General features: G+C 40.7%; 2 protein-coding genes across 4 annotated transcripts; both read right to left on the bottom strand.

Annotated features, from left to right (window-relative positions):
• Positions 1 to 1,040: 1,040 nt before the first annotated feature.
• cmtr2 (cap methyltransferase 2) lies at positions 1,041 to 8,772 on the bottom strand. Of its 3 annotated transcripts, none has more exons than XM_005915208.2 (3): positions 8,695 to 8,772; positions 5,328 to 6,596; positions 1,041 to 3,096 (listed from the first exon to the last, which is right to left on the bottom strand). In XM_005915208.2, the coding sequence occupies exons 2-3, from the start codon at positions 6,582 to 6,584 to the stop codon at positions 2,047 to 2,049; spliced, it is 2,307 nt and encodes a 768-aa protein (XP_005915270.1). In that variant the 5' UTR covers positions 6,585 to 6,596; positions 8,695 to 8,772; the 3' UTR covers positions 1,041 to 2,046. The 3 variants fall into 3 exon arrangements, with proteins under 3 accessions (XP_005915270.1, XP_014196160.1, XP_005915271.1); XM_014340674.2 differs by lacking the exon at positions 8,695 to 8,772 and adding an exon at positions 7,313 to 8,688; XM_005915209.3 differs by lacking the exon at positions 8,695 to 8,772 and adding an exon at positions 8,500 to 8,688.
• A 4,035-nt stretch (positions 8,773 to 12,807) lies between these two features.
• slc38a8b (solute carrier family 38 member 8b) lies at positions 12,808 to 19,867 on the bottom strand. The gene is made up of 10 exons (XM_005915248.2): positions 19,593 to 19,867; positions 18,447 to 18,645; positions 16,521 to 16,677; positions 16,341 to 16,442; positions 16,199 to 16,256; positions 15,684 to 15,798; positions 15,459 to 15,606; positions 15,171 to 15,373; positions 14,962 to 15,013; positions 12,808 to 14,508 (listed from the first exon to the last, which is right to left on the bottom strand). Exons 1-10 carry the CDS (start codon positions 19,779 to 19,781, stop codon positions 14,406 to 14,408), a joined length of 1,326 nt encoding a protein of 441 aa, XP_005915310.1. The 5' UTR covers positions 19,782 to 19,867; the 3' UTR covers positions 12,808 to 14,405.
• Between the last annotated feature and the right edge of the window lie 1,517 nt (positions 19,868 to 21,384).

Raw genomic sequence — 21,384 nt, 5'->3', positions numbered from 1 at the left:
TAAATCTCCTAAACCGTACATCTGTAGGAATCTCTGTGGTCTAAATTGTGTGTGGGGTGGTGGTGTTAATGGAGACGGGCAAACAGGGGGAAAAAAGATTAGTGGAATATAACTTTCCGATTCTGTCAGTGATCCAGTTTTCAGCTATAATCTGCAATCAAACTCGAATGGTATTAAACAAAATAATGAAAATCCAGACAACTTACTTTTTACAATGGCAGTTTTTAAATGGTTTGACCCCATTACTGACCCATATTACAGATTAATCTCACTCGACCTATACTCACATGAAAGATTTGTACCGTTTCATTCAGATTATTTCAGGGTCACCATCCTGGTTGCAAACCTGTCTGAACTAATAAACAACTATTTATATCGGTTTAATTTATTGGTTTGTTTTTCTGAAACCTCTGAGGTGAACTTTCTGCAGTTAGGGTGATTTAACAGCTTCTTCTACATTGACAGATGCTGACACTAGGTTATATAAATGTAAGTGGTGTATTACAAAGATATCCACCAATGGCTGAACAGATAAAGCAACAGCTACAATATGATGGTGGTGGAAGTGCTGCTTAGTCATTTGGGAGATACTCTGTTTCCACAAATGTTTGTACATCACAAAAAATTGCTGCACCTATTTCCTAACAAGCTATAAAGAAATGACAAGTAGTTCAAGAACTTTGCGCAGGACCGAGATCATGTTGATCTTTTGGATGCTCCTTTTTAAAGTTGGCTTCAAAAAACATCTGCCTATATCTCACTTTGTCCCCAGCATCAACCTTCTGTCACACCATGATCTCCATCCTAGAGAAGCACCATGTGTTGTTAACCTGGGTCTCAACCAATCAAGTATCAAAACCTCATTTATCCGAGCTTGGAACTAACTAAGTGTGAGCCATGAAACAACTGCCAGAACATTCTTCTTTTTTTTTTATTTAGTGTTTATTGAACCTTTTGTGAAAAAAACATTAATTTGCATATATAAAATTTAATTTGTATCATACATTTTTTGCAATTTATTGCTTGAGAGTATTGTGGACTTTATTTTGGTTTTTCATTGGGAGAGAAAAAAAGAAATCACACGGATGATGTATAAGTCTCAAAAACTCACAAAAGCTGTATGTATCAAATATGATACACATGACTAGACATTGAGTTAATACACTAGTTGGGTTATCTTCAGACTTAAGTAAACTAGCATTCTTAAAGAAAAGAAAGCCTCCAAGTCCTTTTTTTAAAGCCACTTTTCTTTTTACATTATTTTTATAACAAAATATACTCCTAATTCAAATTATACTGAAAAAACAGAATAAAAAAACTAAAAAGATGACAAATAAAACAAATCCCACAACACTCCCCCCTCCAGCTGTACAGAGCATGACAGATGGAACTTTTTTTTCTGTCCGTTGACAGTACAAAGTTTTCCTCACTGGACACAAATGAAATTAACTGGAAACAGTAATCTGACGGAGAGCTGCATAAAAGATAAAAAGATACTCAACACAGTTGGATTAAACACCGTGTTGATGCAAAATAGCAGGCACTTCAGGCTCTCTGTGATGTCAACTCAAAACATCCGTGACCAACAGGAGGTTTGGTGCCGACAGCTGGACCGCTGTTTATTTAGCATCCTGAAATCCCTCTGAGACTTTGGTCATGGACATTTTCTGCTGATCAAGTACTGAAAGTAATTTGCATTTTTTGCCATGCCACGTTTGTGACTCCACTTGATAGATGTCTCACATGTGACTGCATCCATCAAGAGAAGTCTGATAAACGTCTTCTGACTGCCAGCGTCGGTTCGAGTTGAAGCACACTAAAGGATCTGAATATCTGGAGGTGTGTTGTAATAAATAAGTGAGAGGAGTGTAATGTTAAATCAGATGAGTTCATATCAACATGCAAAAGCAATTCGGTAACTAACTGCTGAAAGCTCATGCAGCTGAGCAGTCTGCTGATTCCATAAGCAAATAAACTGGACTGTAACATGATGAAACTGCTTCTGAAGCGAAAGAGTGTATACCACAGTGACAGCCCACCAAAGCGCTATGCCTGCATGAGCAGATGCAGCTTCCGTTGGATGATTTCAGAGTTCACGGTCCACAGGAAGTCAGTCAGTCCTCCAGTGAGCAGCTCCTCCATAGGAACAAACTGCAGCACCTGTCTGTCGCCTCCACCAGGCTCATTTTTACCCTCCTCATCTCTTAACAGCTGGCTCATGCTCTCCCAGACTTCAGTGAGAACCAGCAGCATTTGGGCAGCGGCTTCAGGGCAGAAGCCAACACACACCAGCACCGTCCCAAACCCTCCAGAGGGGGGAGGGCACTTGAAGGAGACAGAGCGAAAACATGAGTGCAGGCAGAGCACAACGGCTGCCGTGACACGGGTGAGAGCAGAAATCACAGGCAGCAGCAGGGCGTCCCCAGAGCTCAGGCTCTGCAGGGCAAACATAACACAACTTAAGAGCTGCCGCTGATACAGTGGCTCACCATCATGCAGCAACACCGAGCCTCTTTCAGGAAATGAAGGCTCTGCAGAAAATGTTAACACTAGATCCTCAGCTTGGCTATCAGAGATCCCCCAAACCAAGCAGCTGCCAAACACCAGACACTTTGTCTTCTTTTTGCCTCCTAAAGTGTCGGCTTTAAAGACACACTGGCCTGCAACCTCTGACAAAATGGAGGACGTGCAAACCGCATGGCAAGAGTCACAAGAAGTCACGTGGGTCCAATCTACAGCTGTGTCCATCAGTGCTTCGTTCAAGTGGTTTAACAACCCTCCATCACAGAACGGAGAGTTTCTGACTGCAGGCAGAGCAGTCCCCACAACAACATACCACGAATCCGCCTGACAGTTGGACAGGGGTCCCTCCAGCTTGCAGTCCTTCCCACTCTCCTCAGTCCAGTGTCTCTGTATCCAGGTGCCATGGCAACCCCTCTGAACACGCTCCCTCCAGCTTAAGGTCTGCAATTCCCTCCGCTCATTGAAGGAGCCCGTTTGCTTCTTCTGTCCCAGAGGCCGTCCGGCTGACACACTGCAGCAGGCAGGAATCACGGTGTTACGAGAAATCCATCGACTTCGCGGGAGAAAGCACACCTGCACACAGAAAGACGTGATCAGATTTAGACTTCTTGGGTCAGAGTATCATGGTTTTAGTTTTAGTTTTTAAAAAGGCTACATTTGGATTTAAAATGAATTTCAGATTTTTGCTGTAATTTGTAAATTGTTTCTTAAATAAAAGTTGGAGCCTAACCGGATGACTAACCTAAAAAGAATGAAATTGAAAATTAAAATATAGAATGAGTATTCAAGCCATCTTAAATATGGATTTCTTTCAAATTTCTTACAGCGCTATCAAGTTGCTTGCACAGTACGGAAAATATTGGAAAAAACATTTTAGAAAAGAAGACTATTTTAAAATGACAGGAAGAACTATTTTTTTATACACGTTAAGAGCCTGAATGTGTAAACGCTTCTATGAACAGGCTCTGAAACTCACACATTCTCGTCCAGCTCCGTAAGTCTGACTCAAAGTGCTAAATGTATGTGAGACCGCATCATAAAAACGCACACACACACACTTTTTTGTTTTGCTGTCTTTAACTTTTTTCTTGCACAGTTTTGTATCACTGCAGTAACTCCCTTTGGGGAAAATGTAGTTCCAGTTGAAGTGTGCGCATTCCCAAGCGGACTGAAAAATGAAGCCAACACGGAAACACCAAAAACCAAACTTTTCTAACTGCCACTCGAGGCTGACTCCCCAAGGACTCGCGCATTAAGATTTCTGAATTTACAGGGTTCGGATGCATGTTTGCAGCCTGGTTTTGGCCTCTCCGGGAATCAATCCAACCTCACTCCGAGATAAAAACTGCAAGTCATTCTTTTATGTGTAAAGCGACATCAAGCTTCACTATATCAATGCTTGTCTATCTTTGCAAAACAAAATGTATTACACACACGTGAGTTTACTTAATTGGAATTACAGCTCATTTAAATCTCATTCCAGGTAAGTTTGAGAGTCATCTGGCTGCTGCACTTGTTGGTGCACTTGCTCACACACACATCGGTCACAAATGAAATAAGCAAAATAATATTAATAATAATTAGCTGAAGCAGTGTTCATTTTGTTGACCAGCAATTTTCATCAGTGACATTTTTTTCCTCACGAAAACAAGACAATAACTAAAAGCTAATGCAGAAGGACGAAAACTATGATGACACTTTGGTCAACAAACAAAAACAAGATGAAAATATTCTGGAAAGGCGTGATCCGATCAGAACTAATTAAGTTGTGTAGAAGTGCAGAACGAGTTTGGAAGTGATTCACATTTCTCATAAAAAATGTCGAGAGGAAGAAAAAAAACCAAAAAAAAAACCACATTTCGCATTTGACATTGTGGAAAATTCTCCCCGATGACAACACAAACTTTTTCACTGTGTATTTTAGTCAACTTTACATTTAGTCTACCACAATTTTATGATATTTAGTTGACTAAAACTGAGCTTAAACTAAAGGAAGATGCCTAAATTATAACTAAAAGTAAATCAAAGTAAACTCTGAGTTGAAGACGTTATGTTTCCATAAGAGCAATGAAAGGGCGAATGTGAGAGAACAGGAAAGCATGGCTGTCATCAGAGCTTTTCACTTGCATCGACTCTCATTTGGAAACAAAGAAAAGCTGCTGTTGCTGAGCAGTGATTTGCCAAACATATAACAACATACATGTGTACTGAACAGTCTTGAGTTTTCATCTGCATCCCACCATAGTTTGACCTTAAATTTTGAAATAACTAATCCTGAAATTATGCTTTAAAGTTTAAAGTGAGGGCGTGGCTGCCTGAAGTGACAGGTGTGCTGACGTAGTTGAGTTTATTTCTCTGTTAGGCTTCTCAAGGACTCAGGGGGCTTTTTAATATCATAAAAGTTATTACCAAAGAAATTATGAAATTAGGGAAAGGGGCATAAATGTCTCTGTAAATTTATGAAATTTGTCCAACAGTTGGAGAAATTTCACCCTCAGGGCTCAGTGAATGTTTAAACATAAATTTACAGCAATCGATGGAAAATGTTTCTTAAGTTTTGTTTTGTTTTTTTGTATCCCAACCAAACTGGTGGAACGACTAACCCTCATCACCTTTTCTAGAGCCATGATTGAGTATAGCCAGTAGTCAAGCCAAATTTTAGGCTAAATTGTGGGCACAACATTATTACAGCACTCTTAAATCCTTCGAATCCTAATTAACTTTCATAAAAGCTCCCAAACATCTGCTAGCTGGATATTTAGGTTTGTATCAGCTCAGTTTTCTATCATCTTAAAGCATCTTACCTGGAAGCGCCGTAGGTACTCCTGAGCCACACAGTCCCTAATGTGGTCGAGCCTCTGCCTCTGCTCTGCGCTCATACCTTTAAACAGTTGCAGGTTCTCTGATATCGTCTCTACCTGCAGGGTGTGGAAGTATGAACACACTTCCACATGCTGGCTCATGAACGACTCCGGGATTACAGAATTCTGGAAAAGTGCCTCCCTGTCGGCTAGATGTGATCCATAATTACGAATCAGTTTTGAGAGCAGAGGCCTCACAGCCTCCTTGTTGTCATAGTTCAGACACACAACATACACCTCAGAGTTTCCTGCTTTGCTGGTGGCGGGTTTGAAGACAGTGACAGACTGAAAACAGCAGTTCAGCAGGTAGAGCAAGCAGACGGACGAGTGTTCGTACAGGGTGAACATTTTTAGTACAAAGGAGCCGCCGGGGCTCAGGAGCAGCAGAGCAGCTGTGGCCTCGCAGTAATGTAGTGACGCCACCAGCGCCTCCTGCTCGTCGGGGTTCTCCTGACAGTCAAAGCTTCCATCTGCCGTCACCAAATCAATCCTCCGCATGTTAGACACAAAGGTCTGCAGATCCAGCAAATATTGCTGGATCATGATGTTCCCTGTGTTGTCTGTGCCGAAGAACCACCAGGGCAGCGTGTTAGCAATTAATCGATCATCTGCGATGGTTGTGTTTCCCCCGTTGGCCTCGTGGTATGGATTGAGGGTGTTAGCAACCCAGTTCCAGTCACAGTATCGTGTGGCCTCACTGGTTTTGAGGTAGTGGTTGAGAGCAGTTATGAAGGCCCCCGGTGCCTCACACAGATGGACCGTGTTCAGCTCTCCGTTTTGAAGAGCCTCGTTTGGAAGAAGTTTAAAGGTTCCCAGGATTTCGTAGAACTTACACCACGCCTGAGTGCAGATCTCTGCGTTGGCAGCAGACCGGACGGCACCGATCACCTTCCCGGCCCGATTGGTGGAGCTGGTGTGCTGATGCCACACCTGTACATTTTTGTCACTGAGCTGGTTCTTCACGTCATTCAGCGAAACCTTCAGGGCCTGCAGACGGCAGTGCTGTTCCGGTGCGTGTCTGAGAGCAATGTTCGGGTCAGGAATGCACCACTCAGACCCACTGGATGGTTTCACATACGTTCTAACTTTGCTAAAAAGACCTTGCATCTCAGCCAGAGTTTCAGGGTCAGGTGCCACCATGTTGTTAAAATGTTGCTGCTGCTTGCCAACTTTCCTCCTGGTCCCATTGCCTGTGCTCATCCTCCACACTTCCTGTGGGGAAAAAAGAAGGGTAACTGACTGATTAAAAAGCCAACCTGCTTCATCTGTTTTGACAGAAAGTTCAATATAATCAGGCCTTCTTTGCACTATCTTGCTTCCTAAAAGCTGAAAACCCAGTCAAAGATTAGAGTTATTATAAAGAGAACAGGTGTTTATCCACTTTTTGTGCTAAACCAGGTTTTATATTCAAGCTGTGAGCACAGTCATATAAAAAAAGGGGGGGGGGGGGGATTTATTGTCTAATTTGAATCTTCTTCTACATAAAATTGATCAGTTGAGCACCGCCTGTTCCAATAATGACCCTCTGAGATGGGTGATAGATATAACTGCAAGTTTAAAGACTACTGCTGCAAATTAGACTAGAAAGTAATGTAGAGTTTACCTAAGCAGAGTGCTACGAACAAGGGGATGCAAAGTCTGCAAACATGTTGTGCATAGCTGTGCCCAGGCTGAATGCTGATTGGTTGAAAAGTGGGCTAGAACAGGCCAAACTGAAGCTAATTTGTAGACATCGTGCTGTGGGCGTCAACTTTAGCACTGTTCACACAAATAAATTTTCTGCTCAATCTGTGATGTAGTGAGCCGTGTGAAACACTATAATGGGATAATCAAATTCACCAACCCATGTAAGTATTGAGCATTTTATTTAATGCCTTTAAAATAATTTACAGTCAGAATTAAATTACCAAAGCTAATGTTTTACTCACGAGCGCACACGATTTAGATCACAGCGCCGGGCAGGAGGAGGCACTTCTGGGTCAGTCTTAATGAGTCTGGAGTGACTCAGTGATGAACAATGTTTGCTAATCACAGTATATTAATCTGTTATTTGTCATGAATCACACCGATAAACTGCTGTGCATGAAAGTCAGCTGTTCCGCTCAGTATTTGTAAACACTTCAGTTACGGTTAACGTAAACTAGACGGAAAACCAGCTTGTTACTTTTAGCCCTCCGTCACTGATGACATGATGTGTGGATTTGTTTCTTTCTCTGTTATCAGAGTACTCAAAAATTATGGATGAATTTGTATGATTTGTTTGTTTTGTCTGTCTTTGTTTTTTCCCAATTTAAGATTATATTTTGCACTTTATTCTGGTTCGGAAATTTTGGAAGGGTTCTTTATTATGTGTGAGGGAATCTCAGCCTTGGCTGAAGTATGCAGTCCCCGGCTGCTCTTGATTTTCCATACAAGAAACCGGGGAGGAGATTAAACGGCCACGACAAGCATTTAGAAAATGAAAAATAAAACTAAGTGCTGTGACTCTAAACTTAAAAATCATAGCTGAATCCAAATAAACTAATTAACACTCTTTTTGCTTTAGGTACATGATACTTATAATAAATAATGAAATAGATAAATGAATAAAGATACGTTCAACAGAGAAACCATGAACGATTCATACTCACAGCCACTTTATAAAGGGACAATTATTCAACTGTCTGTTACCACAAATGTCTAATTAGCCAATGACGAGGAAGAAATGTGATTTAAGTGACTTTGAACGTGACATGATTGTTGGTGGCAGACGGGCTGGTCTGATCATTTCTGCTGCTATGCTGGGATTTTTACACACATCCATTTCAAGGGTTTACTGAGAATGGTCTAAAAAAGAAAGAATCTCCAGTAGTTTTATATGACAATAAGTTCACTGCACTGAACTCTTTTAAAGCATCTTTGGGATGTGCAGCAACTATTTGATGCTATCATGTCAATATGGACCAAATCTCTGTTTCAGGCTCATGCCATCCTTATCTTTAAAAAATATGAAATGAAATGAGAAATTCTGACAACACTGGGATTATTGAGTGTGTAAATAAACCTGCGAGCACGCGTTACGGAAAACAATCTTTACACAGCTGTATGTTTAGGGCTTTATGAGTACTGAGCAGACCTCTGCGTGATAAACTGGATGCTAAATGGGACACTTCCTACGGAATCGAAGAGAGTCCGGGTTGTGTCTCTTCGGAAACATTGAATCTTCTCTCACAGCGTGTTCAGACCTTTAAGTCTTTGAGGAAAAAGGAAAGATGTTTCTATAACGCTACTGTATAACAGAGACAACAGACAACTCTGAGCAGAAACTCACCCAACTGCTGATGTTGTTGTCCGGAAGAGGAACCTGCGGGTCACGTGATATACAAGATCCTGCGCATGCGTGAAGCCGAGTGGGTGGGGTTCTTTCTTAAAGGAGTATGCCGCATAAATTTGGTGGTGAGATTGTTTTTAAACTTCACCAACATTATCATTCAAAAAGAGTTTATTATATATGCTGCTCAAAAAAAAAAATAAAGGAGCACTTAAAAAAACAAAATCAGAGTATAGCATCAAGTTAAACCTGTAGGTTGTTGATCTGCACAGTTAAGTTGAAGTTTTAGATGTTGGAGGCCACTGACATTTTTTCCTTCTCATCCTTTCTGGCTGTTTTTTTTTTGCTAGTAGTTTTTTTTTTAAGCGAGGGTCAGTGTCTCTATTGGTAGCATGAGCTGGACCCTACACAGGTTGCACAGATAGTCCAACTCATCCAGGATGGCACATCAATATGTGTTTCCACATAGTTCTGTAAGAGGATGACTGGTGAAATCAGAGTCTCTGACCCAACAGTGAACTTGTTGGATTTGGATTTGCATGCATCTTTTCAGCCAAATTACTCACAGCGACCCGATCTGTGTCATCATGTTATATAATTATTAGAGCTTGTTCAAGTGTAAGCTGATAAAACCTGAATTTTAAAATATTGTGTTTTAATGCCATGTTTGCAAGGACTTTTTATTCTGTTTGTATTTCTGATTGCTTTTCCTTCTTTACAGTCTCCTTACATATGTTTCATATACAGCGTATGCAAAGTAAAAAAATATGTGACTAACTAAAAACAGGACACTCACAGAGGAAGTCTCATTCATAAATAATGGCCCTTTGGGATATCCAAGTGCAATTAGCATTCCAAAAATAGTGGGCACCAGTGTTTTGTTATCCAATTTAGTGCAATAACAGTGACACCTTCTCTAATATTAATTAATATTAATGCGTGCATTGTAGTTACCTTTTCCCACCAGTTCAAGTACACTGCAGTCTGTCAAACCTTTTCAGATGAAGGAAATCAGAGAGGGAGTTTGGGGAAGAGGAGGTGAATGAAGGGCTTGTTTTAAGATGCAGTTATGCATTGTGATAATTAATAGTCCAAGTTCACAAATGATTTAAAGATTACTTTTAAAACTGTGAAGAGAACTAAGCTTATGTTTACTGTTTATTCATTGTTTTGTCTTATTAGGCTGTGAAACACAGACATATCAGGATGTCCTCTTTAAATATGACTAAAGCTATTTATTTTATAACCTTGGTTCTTCAATCCAGAAGATTATAGTTTTGCACTAACCATACTAGTCAAGTAGTTTTGTAACATGCACATGTAAAATAATTTATTTAGTACTGTACATCTCTGGAACTGCAGTAGATCAGTGAGCACTGAAGATTAGTCTTAGATTAGTCCTGTGAATGATTTGTCCTGTGAATTTCTAAGTGCACATTTACTGTTTCCATAGGAATTAAGAGGTTAAGTAGAAGCCCAGGGCTGCTAATCAAATGTACTTGATTAATTGATCATTAGCAAGCATGAGCACCTCTTATAAAAGCTTTTTATCTGGTCCAGAGCAGCAAACATCAGTGTTACAGTCTTCCCTGGAGTAGACATCCCAGCAAATTCACCTTAACGTCAAAACAGTGCACAAAAACCCAAGAGCTACATCTCAGACTCCACCAAAACAAAACCTTTGCTCATCCACTGACTTTGTCCTTTTAAGTTGTCCCATGGACCCATGGTTGCTTCTGTCAAGCTAAAATGGGATGTGCAGCATTCAGAGTGCAGCTCACCTCAAACTTACATGATGTATACAAAAATGGAATAAACCAGCACTGTGCACAAGTTTTGACAAATGTTGCTGGTCACTTGTCCCTAGCAGAGGTGTGGCTGACAGCAGTGCACTGCTGGATCAACATCTGCCTGCACAGGAATCTTACAATGATGAGCTGCAAGAAGCTCCCAGAAACCACAGGACATCAGCAGAGATCTGAGCTGTTTTTGTTGTAGACAGAACCACACAATGCTAATCAGGTGGTTTTAATGCAGGAACTGATCAGTGTAGTGTATAATGTATACAGTCTCTAACATGATAACCTATGAATTAAAGTAGATACTCTCTAAAGTATTTATATGTAAATGCTTTATTGGACAGGAATAAAATGATTGTGCTTTTTGCACACAAATAGGATGCAGTGCTATTGTGAACTGATGCACACACAAGGTGACACTGGCCTCTCCTTCACCTGAGCTCATTGCTACTGCAGCGATTATACCACAGAGTTCGGCCTGGAGGTTAAATATCTGCTGTCATCACTTCAGTAAAGACCGAGCAGCAAAATGATGAAAACACGTTATCTCCATTGTGATGATCTCAGCCTGCTAGCAATAAACACCATGCATAAAAAGGTCATACAAGTACTGCGTTCAGCTATGTTATGCATGCAGCACGCTGTCAGCTGCAGACAGTCAAAACAGTAAAAGCAACACAGACAGAAAACTGACATCTGCAAAGTGAGCAGAGACAAAATCTTCTTTTTTAAAAAAAAAAATTCTGAACACAAAAGAAATGCAGATTTCAATCAGTGTGACAGTGAAGGACCACACACACACACACACACACACACAAATGCAGACACAGAAATAATATGCATCCATCCGTTCTCATTCAGGCCTTCTGCTGACACTCTTATCAGGAAGAATTAAGCGTTTAAAGAGATGTCGCCCACAAATTGTCGTTTAATTAATCAACAGTGGAGATACAAGCAATCTTTCAGTTAGAAAGAAGCTTCAGGGGACAACATAGTAATGAGGGTTGGAAATTATCTTTAAAAGTAAGGGGGGAAATAAAAAAGATAGTCTCATGTAAAGAATAAGTAATAATTTTTAATGAAGCTGGCAGCATCACACTAGACACAGAAATGTCAGTACATTCATCAGATAGGTTTGACTGTCATGGTGCACAGATAATTTTAATGACTTTTGGTGAAATTTTGAAATCTTGGTCATTTTCACTTGTCTAGAAAAATGTTGTGTCTATTAGCACCAACCAGCAGAAGGCTGATACTGGACTGTGATTGGTGTTGATGGGTAGGGGACGTTCAAGTTCATTTCAACTGGTCATTAATGTAAGTGAACCAATCACATGCCAGCAACTCAGTGCATTTAGGCACCGCAGCATTGCGCTGATGACCCGCTGAGCATCGGAATGAGGTCAAAGGGGATTTGAATGTGACTTTGAATGTGACCTGTGTGTAAACTGCTGATCCACTGGCATTTTCTCATACAACCATCTCTATGGTCTACAGAGGTTGTTCTGAAAAAGAGAAAACAACAACAAGAACTCAAATGACCATAACCAAGATATGCAGATGAGCATCTCTGAACACATAGTATGTCACAACTTGAAGCAAATGGGCTACAGCAGCAGAAGACCACACTGGGTACCACTCCTGTCAGCTAACAACAGGAAGCTGAGGCTACAGTTCACACAGGCTCACCAAAATCATTAGATTAGAAGATTCAAAAATGTTTCCTGTTCTGAGTCTTTCTTTCATTCAGATGGTAGGGTTAAAATTTGGTATAAACATGAAAGGGTGGAATCCATCCTTGCTTATTCCCAGGATCTACATCACATCTGACCAGTCACATTGTTATGATGTCACAACTTTGTGACTTGGGGAAAAAACCTGCCGATCTACACTCAGGAAGAAAATCTAAAAAAACAGGGGCAGTTAGGGTTTCAGTTTTGTATGCAGTGTTTCCACATAGCAAAATTATGACATCACTACAATGTGAATAGTCACTTGCAATGTTGAACCAAAACTAATGTTTCTGAATCAACATTAGTTTTGTTGATTCAGGAACAGCAACAACACAACAATAGAAGGTGTACTTAATAACGTGAGTTTTCTGGTTGATTTGTGCATTTGTTTGTTTGTTTTTTATTTCAATAGCATGAAAATGTATGTGTTAAATCGTCTAAGGAGCTTGGAAAGAAAAGCATCTGGACTTCTTTAAGTTGATTTAAGACGTTTCACCTCTCATCCGAGAAGCTGAGAGGTGAAACGTCTTCAAGCAACTTAAAGAAGTCCAGACGCTTTTCTTTCCAGGCTCCTTAGACTATCCTTTATGCCCAAACAGACGAGCCAATAATATTCCAGTTGTTCTTAACCATTAGCTGTGTTTAATGAGTATTAGCAATGTTAGCATGCTAATTCACTAAACTGATGAAAACAGGTGAGCGTGACTGCTTTGAGGATTGTGATGTTAACCTTTAAGTCACAGCAGTGCTGATCCTGCTCCAACACTGAGTCAGAAATCGGGCTTCAACATCTTTATGTGGGTGCTGGGCAATAGTGAGGGTTGACTGAGTGGGTGAAGTGGGTGAGTGAAGTGCTGCTGTGACTGAAACATCTGTTTCATTCATTTCACATGTTTGTTGCTTCAAATTTGGCAAAGCTGCAGGTGAAGATTTTTGTAACAATTTATAGCCTTATGATAAGGAGACTTATTGTACACTCCTCTTATCCATGGAGCTCAAAGATTTTCATTTTGGCCAATTTTAAACTTCCACCTTTAGACTTAATAACTACAGAAACTACCAGCAAGCTTGTCTTACTGGCTTTACCTATTAAGTTGCCTGCATAAATGTAATGACAGAGAATGACTGCAAGATTTAAGCAGTTTACTTGATTTTCACCCTTTTTTCCTTGAAAATGGTCATTTTTCCAGCAGGTTGGGCAAAACACAAGAAGAGCATCACATTATGAGGGTTTTCCTTAAGGACATCAATAGCAAACATCTATTGCATAATATTCATGAGGAACTGCTGTGTTCCTTTTTAAAAAAATTTAAATAAAAGTTATTTAAATGTTGTATGTTCAGACAGATAAGTTCTGGATTACTGCAAAGTCAGCATGGCTCATTTTGCTTTTAAATCAGACGCCTCCAGACTCCAGATAAAACACCCAATTTTCCAGATGTAGTGTAAACTATTACTCACTCGTGCACTGACACACGTGTGTGAGCACGTGAACGCTTCCAGGCAGCATCCTATTACTCTTTTAAGTTTGAAGTCCATAAACAATAAACAGCTATATTCAGCACACCTCAGCCATCACCCTGTGCTCAGTGAAAGCAGCAGATTTATATCGCCGCTGGGATTAAGGCAGTGTGGAGTTTAGAAATGGTGCGACAAGATAAGGAACAAACACTTAAGAGAAAGGAAAAAAACAAGTCTTCAGTCAGTTTATCATCCTGTAAATGCAAAAGTACATTTCAGGGACAATGAGTCCATCTGTTTATGCTGAAAAGGCTCAGCGGGCTCAGACAAGCCATTATCGCTGTGGCCAAAATAAGCATGATAAGAAAACAGCTTCATCTTATCTGTGTTGTCACTATGCAGTTCCACATATACAGCATGTGAATGAAAAATATACAGAGAGAGGCACTTCCTAAATGGTGCAATGCTGCCCCCTGGCAGTGCTTAAACATAAACAAGGGCTCAGACAGATGAGATGTTTCACTGATGCTTCACCAGGCAGTCAAATATTATAGTCAATATTCATCACATCACATAAGAAACCATTCAGACACTGTCAACCTAAATTAAGGCCACAGACAGTCAAATAAGAGTCACACATACCCCTAAAAACCTTCTTTAAAAATGCAACATTCATCTCCCTGAGAGAAAAAGAGAGAGTTTATCTAGTTCTGAAAGTTCAAAATTTGCGGAAAACCTCCATGACAGCGAGGGTCGTGCCCTGTCCAAAGATGAATGCTCCAACTACAATCGTTATGACTCCCCAAGCTGTTAAAATCGCCCTGAAATGATAAAAATGCAATCAGGTCATCGGGAGCATCAAGTGACAGATCAGTGCAACAGCAATAAAAGAAAAACAGAAAATTCAGAAGCATTTATCAGTCTGTCCTTTAGCCAGAAATCCTTCACTTCTGAGACACTGGATCAAATTTACTGTGCAAATAAAAGCCCAGAGAGGGAGACATTACCTCACAGCCATTTCTGCTGTCTGTTACTGAATCTAAGAGTCATGCAAAATAAATTCACAATATTTCCTGAAAAATCTCCAGGAAGTAAAAATTTCCACATAAAATACTGTCTAACATTCATTTATTGCGATATATTCTTTAAACATTTGTTTACCTGTACAAACTGTTGCATGTTCAGCATGTTCCATTTATTTGGATACACTGATTTGAATAGAGATACTAGCTGAATGAATTAGAATAATACATGGATTGTTTCTGTCTGCTCACCTGACTCGTGAAGAGATGTTCTCAGTTTGCATGGTGAACACTAAGCAAAGACCTGCAACACACAAAAACACATCACACAAGGGCCTGGGTTACAACGACGTCCTTGTACACCTTTCTCTTATTTTTGTATTGATTGTATATGATAATAAAGGGCTAAATATGTCATTACAAAACAATCAAAGTCACATTAAAGTGAATGTTGCTGCTACCAGGAAATATAAAGATGAAGAAGGCGCTGATTCCACCGATGATGCTGATGACGTCGCTCATGTCAGGTACAAACATGGCAATGACAAGCGTGAAGGTGATCCAGGCCACCGTGAGAACAACTCTACAGCGATTCTCAAACGAATGAGTGACGATTCCCCGGTAATGTCTGCGAACTCGTAACATCAGGTTCAGGATGACTGACCTGTTCCACACACAGAAACACAACATGGCAGTAAGCATGCTCAGAGTCAGAAAATTAAAAACATCTCCACCCTGGTGAGACTTACCTCCCGAGAAGAAGAATAATTGGGTAGATGGTGATAATTGATATTCCGAAAAGTAGCCTGGAAACGATCATGACCACATCATTTCCTGGATATGACATCAAAATATCTGAGGCTACGTCTTCTCCAAATGTCAAGAAGCCGTACACACCTGGAGAGGAAGAGAGCGGGTTTGATAGAGAGCTGCCAAACAAGCAGATAATACGCTTGTTTTGGGAGGGGACTCACCAGTTAGAGTGTAAATGAGCAAGCAGAAAAGCATGGAGAGCACAGAAATGACCGCCCAGTGGGAGATCTTCTGGTTCTCCATGCTACTGTAGATCGCTATACAGGCTTCATGGCACTGCAAACACACACAAGCACACTGTCAGAATATTTGAATAAAATCCAGGCTGTCTTTTGATGATGCTGAACAGTGAGTTCATTTTAGCATGACACAAATGTAAACATCCTTACTGGAGATGACAGGGAAGCATATACATATATATAATTATAAATAATAAAACCAATCGGGAAAATTTGTTTTTATAGTTTCTGGTAAATAATCTTGATTTCAGTAAGTGTGACACACTCCTGTTTATCTCCTCATTCTTTAAAATATATATAAAGACTTAAGGCAGGTGTGGATAGAAATGAGGTACAATCTGCTAGGTAAACCTAATAAATTGGCTATTAGACTTCCTAATGTTCCCAAAAGGAACATTAGGAAGTGAACAGTTAAAGATGTCCAAAAACAATCCTACCTGAAAGCCAAAGCAAATGGTCGGTACAACACTAAACATCGATGCCCATGAACTCACACTGAAAGACACAGATACATGTTCAGTAAGGTCGCACACCACAGGAACTTATCATAAGGATATGCATGCATTCGGATTTACTGACCTTTGGCTGTGGTCTGGAGTTATGACTGCGTGACTGTCCATCAGGTAATATTTTACAATCACTGCCACACACAGATATGTAGCAGCCAGCGTCCCCAGCACACTGACACAAAGAGAGACGATGAACTCGCGTAAACATTTACACTGTGAGTCAGGCTGAACACAGGTTAGTGCTGCTTACCTTGTGTATTTCTGGATGCCGATTTCTTTTGGGATGGACAGTGGTAGGATGATTACAAGGCACATGACGAAGAGGGCAAATCGTTGGTCTGTGTACCAGTGGTAGGGCATTCCTGCCTCGCTCGATCCCGTAACTGTCTCATAGAGAGAAATACACACTGGAGACAAAAAAGCGAGAGAAGTTCACAATATTTATCTACTGCAACATGAAAAGCATCAGTAAGCAGGACAACAGGGAGAAAGAACTGTCAAATCCTATAAGATTTAATGGGTCTAGTTGACTAGATTTACAAAACAGTCACACAAATTTTGCTTTTTCCTTTGTGATTTTTTTTTTATGGCAAGATATCAGTTTTTAAAGTCAGTGGATCAAGACACAGAAAGATGAGGCATCCTGTGAATTTGTTTCAGCCATTTGTCACTAATCTGTATCATGCAGAATCTCTGATTAAAATCAGGAGGCGTTTGGGGGATGGAGTGTGTTTGGAAATCCAATCAAATGATGTGTTTAAAACGGTAACAAAGCAAAAACACTAAAGGAGATTTGAAGGTTTTCAGATAGACAAAACACAACAGAAAAAAAATGAAAACGTGAGATATTCCTGCTCCCAGTCACATGTTTAGCCTAATGCAAGCTAGAATAGAAATTAAAGAGCAGGTGATCTTCAGTCTGTATTAGGTTGCATGGTCACAGGTTACAGGGAACGGCAGCTAAACTGATCAAACTCAGGTGACGACAAAATAATGTCAAATACTCTAGAAAGCAGTGTGAAAACAGAATTCTTACAGGCTTTCTTTTATCCATTTATTTAACCTGCTAAGGAAATAGAAAAGGTAACATTAAAAGTATTAAAAGTTGATAATTTGGGAGTTTTTAGTGCATCAGCAGAGCATTCAGTGCATCACACATTCTGCTGTAATGGGTAACCTTAACCTGCTATCATGTTAAAACCCCTAAAAATGTTGGCCTTACAGCTAGAGGCTAAGTCAGTGGAGTGGCACTATTTGTTTGTGCTCATGGTCTGCAAATCTAATGGTTTATTAATATGTGTATAGTTAATGTTAGCAGATTTTTTTATAAGTGACTTTGTTTCTTGTCATCTTTCCCTGCTGTACATGAACACGCAGGTGCAAGGTTTTCATGGCTAGTTCTGGTTGTGAGTTCATGTGCAGGCAGATATTGGAAGTCTGCAAGTCTGGAGCTGAAACAGGACTTCACTGTGTTTGTTAATGGACCACTGACACCCATTCAGCTGTCTTTTTCTGGTCCAGGTCACTGGAGTGGAAGTCTAAGCAGACAGGAGGTGTTGGTCAGATCCTGGTCAGATGATCAAGCCACCTCCACTGGCTCTTTTAGACATAGAGAAGTAGCAGCTTTTCTCTGTAATGCCAGGAGCTGTACATTGTCTCTGCAGGGCCCCCTAAGACCACTGGACCACTGGGTAAGGTGTCAGACAAAGAGAGATTCAGAAAAGCCCCATGATGGTGCCCAGTGTTTAGTGCCTTGTGGACTGGTTTGGAGTCTAGTGAGAGGCTATGGTGGTCTGATCCCTGATTGCCATCACTGGCTTTAGGAGCGGTGATAAGATAACAGGAACTTATTCAATAAAGTTTTTATTTTATTCTCATTTTCCTAGTTAACTTTTCATTGGAAATGAGTTAAAAAGAACGTTTGGGGTGTAATGTTTTCCTTTCCATCATATTGCATCTGAGAATACCTGTTACACACTTCCAAACTGTTGTCAGTGTCCTCTTTCTTGATATTTTGTTATTTCCAGCTGACACCAAGTAATGTCAGAGCAAAACAGAGAAAGCCATAGAAGAAAGCAAGAATTTGCTTACTGATTACCAAGGCACTGATGCCACAGGTGAAGCTGTTTCTCTTAAAGCTAAAGAAAGCAAAGAGGAAGGCACAGGTCTCGCTCACATTTCTCCAGCTGGTCCTGGACCACCACGAGGAAGGCAACACTTATCATGAAGAGGTTGAAGCAGAAACAGACTTCACAGAGTTTCCCCACGGCTCGTCCACACACTTCTCTCACCACGTCCTGATATGTCTTCTGTCTGCTGACAGATGACGCATAGCCGAGGACGACCAGGCCGCTGATGAGGAAAACCAGAGACACCTGAAGGGGCATCAAAGGGATCAGCTTAACGCTAATCTTCACTCACAGACCACAGTAATGATATCACAAACTATGAGACAACAAGGCTGTGGGTATAGGTGTTTAAAAAAAGGCACCTGAAAGAAGAAACATGCAAAGAAAGAAAAATATGCCAAAGCCTACATGTTTAAAATATTCGGTCTTTCCAACCAGTAATCCAAAACACTCAGGTTAATAAGATCGATGTCAAAGTGAACACTCTCTCTTTCTCTCCTGGGGGAAACTGAGCACAGGGGAAAATGAGATGAGGAAGAAGTAAGAGTAAAGACAGGTGGCTCACAGAATAAAACAGAAAGTAACTATTACAAACTAGACACACACATGCACAGCAGCTTAATACTCAGGGAAAGAACAAATCCCAGGACTCTGAAAAGTGCATCTCAGCATTTTTAACACTGCAGGAAATTAAACGATTAAACAATATCTGTGTGCAAGTTATAAGTTGCAGCTGCTGTAACCACAGTGACCATTACAACAACTGGTGTTAAAAATATAAAATATATATAACAACAGTTACATGAGACAAAGATGTCAAGCTCTGTGCCCGCTGACCTCTTTGGCCCATTCTTGGAAAGCATGCAGTAATAAGTCCATGAGATACACACACACACTGCTTTTCCAGCAGTCAGATGCAGTGCACTGAAAGTTTAGATCTTCACCTAAAGTGGAAGCTTCATTAGAGCTCACGTGTTAAATCTATGTGTCTCTTTCACACCAAGGAGCCAGAGAGAGGGATGGTGAATCCATACTGAGCCCATGCAGGTTGTAGACCAACAGACAAAGTAACCTCTGGGGGAGGGGAACATATAAAACTGTTGAATTTTGACCTAAATTATTATGTTTCGATATTTTAGATGATTCTTTGTAAACAACACTAACTCCAGCAGCATGTTAGATCCTGTACTCACCAGCTCCACACTGACTGCAGTGGTGACTCCCCCTGCCTTCTGAAAGGCCCAGGGGAAGTTGAGCAGTCCGGCTCCCAGGGCAGACTTCAGCATGATGAACACCGCACCGAACGAGCCGAGCCGCGGGGGGTCCGCGTGAGATGCCGATCGGGCCAGCAGGCTGATGCTCTCCCGGGCCAGCTCCTCCATGATCCAGAACCAACACACAGACTCACAGAAACACCAGAAACTATTCTTGTGCACCCAGAAACCTGCAGTTCACGTGTTCGACTCCCTCTGTATCTCCAGAAGTAGTCTCAACCTGGTGAGCTGTAAACTGTGCCAATATATAGACCCACACACCCGCACACACACGACTAACATGGTCTAATTAGACTTTTCGACTATTAAAAATTTCACTCTGAGGTGAAAAATTTGACAGTAAGGTGAGCATGTTTACTTCTGCCCGCTCCGCCATCCCTTTATGTCTGTCTCTGATGCTTGCTGATGAAGAAGCCTAACTGAGCAGTGAGGCAAGTTGGATAAATGAAATCAAATCAAATATATGATGTTTCATCAAAGCTGACAAACTTGCAGTGACATCAGCAGACTGACCTGCTGAGTGTTTCCGGGAAGAAATATTCAACTAATTCCATTTTACTCTCTTGTTTCTTTCTATATAAACAGTCCCAGCGCATCTCACACTCGTTAAGGACAAAAACACCCGCCTCAGGGGGGAAATTGACAGAGAAATAAATACAATTGTTCATTTTATTCTTATTTCTTATTAATTTCACGCATTATGTACACAGATCATAGAGTTGGTGCTCAGTTCAGCTGACAGCTTTAAAGTGTTTACATCCTGGTAGAATAAACCCCCGGCCACATGGATTGGACAGCCCAATCTAATACACCAGGAATTCATAATCCCTGCCATGTTTTATGCTACACACCATCTGCTGTAGAGCATCGCTCAAAAGCGGATGAGGACTCAGTTGAGAACAAAAATAAGTTAAAAAAAAACAACAACATGAAAACATGTTAATGGCCAGGCATTGCGGCTCCTCCTTTGAGTCTCACAGTGATGGAGATCGACTCCGGTGACGATCATGATACAGAAATCTGAGTGAGCAGGTCTGCGAAGGTGTTCTGGGGACAGACAAACTATGTAAGGGACGGGTCATCAAACTAAGATATAAATAGATGTTTTTATATAAAGAATTCAAAATGTATTTTTGCAGGCTACACAAAGATCTATTTGTTTCTTTAAAAATATTTAAATTGAACTTAAATTGAGTTTGTTATGAATTGGGCAAATACATTTTTGAGCGGAGTTAGCACGTTGGCTTCTCTCTAGCTTCCTCCCACACTCCACGATATCCGCATTAAGTAATTTTTTTCTAAACTGGCCCCAGGTATGAATGTTATCATGAAAAGTTATCTGTCTTTGGATGTTGACCCTGATTGGCTGTGCTGCCCAGTGGCAGTTGCGCCCCATGACCCTGAATTAGATAAGCGAATTGGAACTGGGTATAGAAGAGCTCAAAAATAGGCTTTTTAATCTATAAACAGTGTAGCTCTAACCCTAACCCTCTAGGTGGATTCCACCCATTTTCAGTGTAATTCTTAATTATCTTCATAGGAACACACTGTCTTGTCTGTTTTGCACTCTTTGACAAACACTCCAACTTTAGATTCCTGCCTAAACTAAAAGACTGCTTTTAAAATGTGTTCATTTAGGCACGGCAGCTTTTCCCCTTTCTGTTTGTGGCGACCTGCCATGTTATGTGCAGACTCACTGAGGGTCGTATTA

The sequence above is a fragment of the Haplochromis burtoni genome, unplaced genomic scaffold (assembly GCF_018398535.1).
Source record: "Haplochromis burtoni strain Fernald_Lab_line unplaced genomic scaffold, NCSU_Asbu1 Contig_11, whole genome shotgun sequence".
Classification (NCBI taxonomy): domain Eukaryota; kingdom Metazoa; phylum Chordata; class Actinopteri; order Cichliformes; family Cichlidae; genus Haplochromis; species Haplochromis burtoni.
Note: the sequence above shows the minus strand (reverse complement) of the source record. Positions and strands in the feature narration are given on the sequence as shown.

Coding starts and splice junctions, on each gene's coding strand:
- cmtr2 (XM_005915208.2), bottom strand. CDS start 6,584: ATGAGCACAGGCAATGGGACCAGGAGGAAAGTTGGCAAGCAGCAGCAA. Junction 3,097..5,327: donor AGTACCTACGGCGCTTCCAG/GTAAGATGCTTT, acceptor TTCTGTGTGCAG/GTGTGCTTTCTCCCGCGAAG.
- slc38a8b (XM_005915248.2), bottom strand. CDS start 19,781: ATGGAGGAGCTGGCCCGGGAGAGCATCAGCCTGCTGGCCCGATCGGCA. Junction 16,678..18,446: donor CCAGGACCAGCTGGAGAAAT/GTGAGCGAGACC, acceptor TTTTGTCTCCAG/TGTGTATTTCTCTCTATGAG. Junction 15,374..15,458: donor ATTATTCTTCTTCTCGGGAG/GTAAGTCTCACC, acceptor TGTGTGGAACAG/GTCAGTCATCCTGAACCTGA.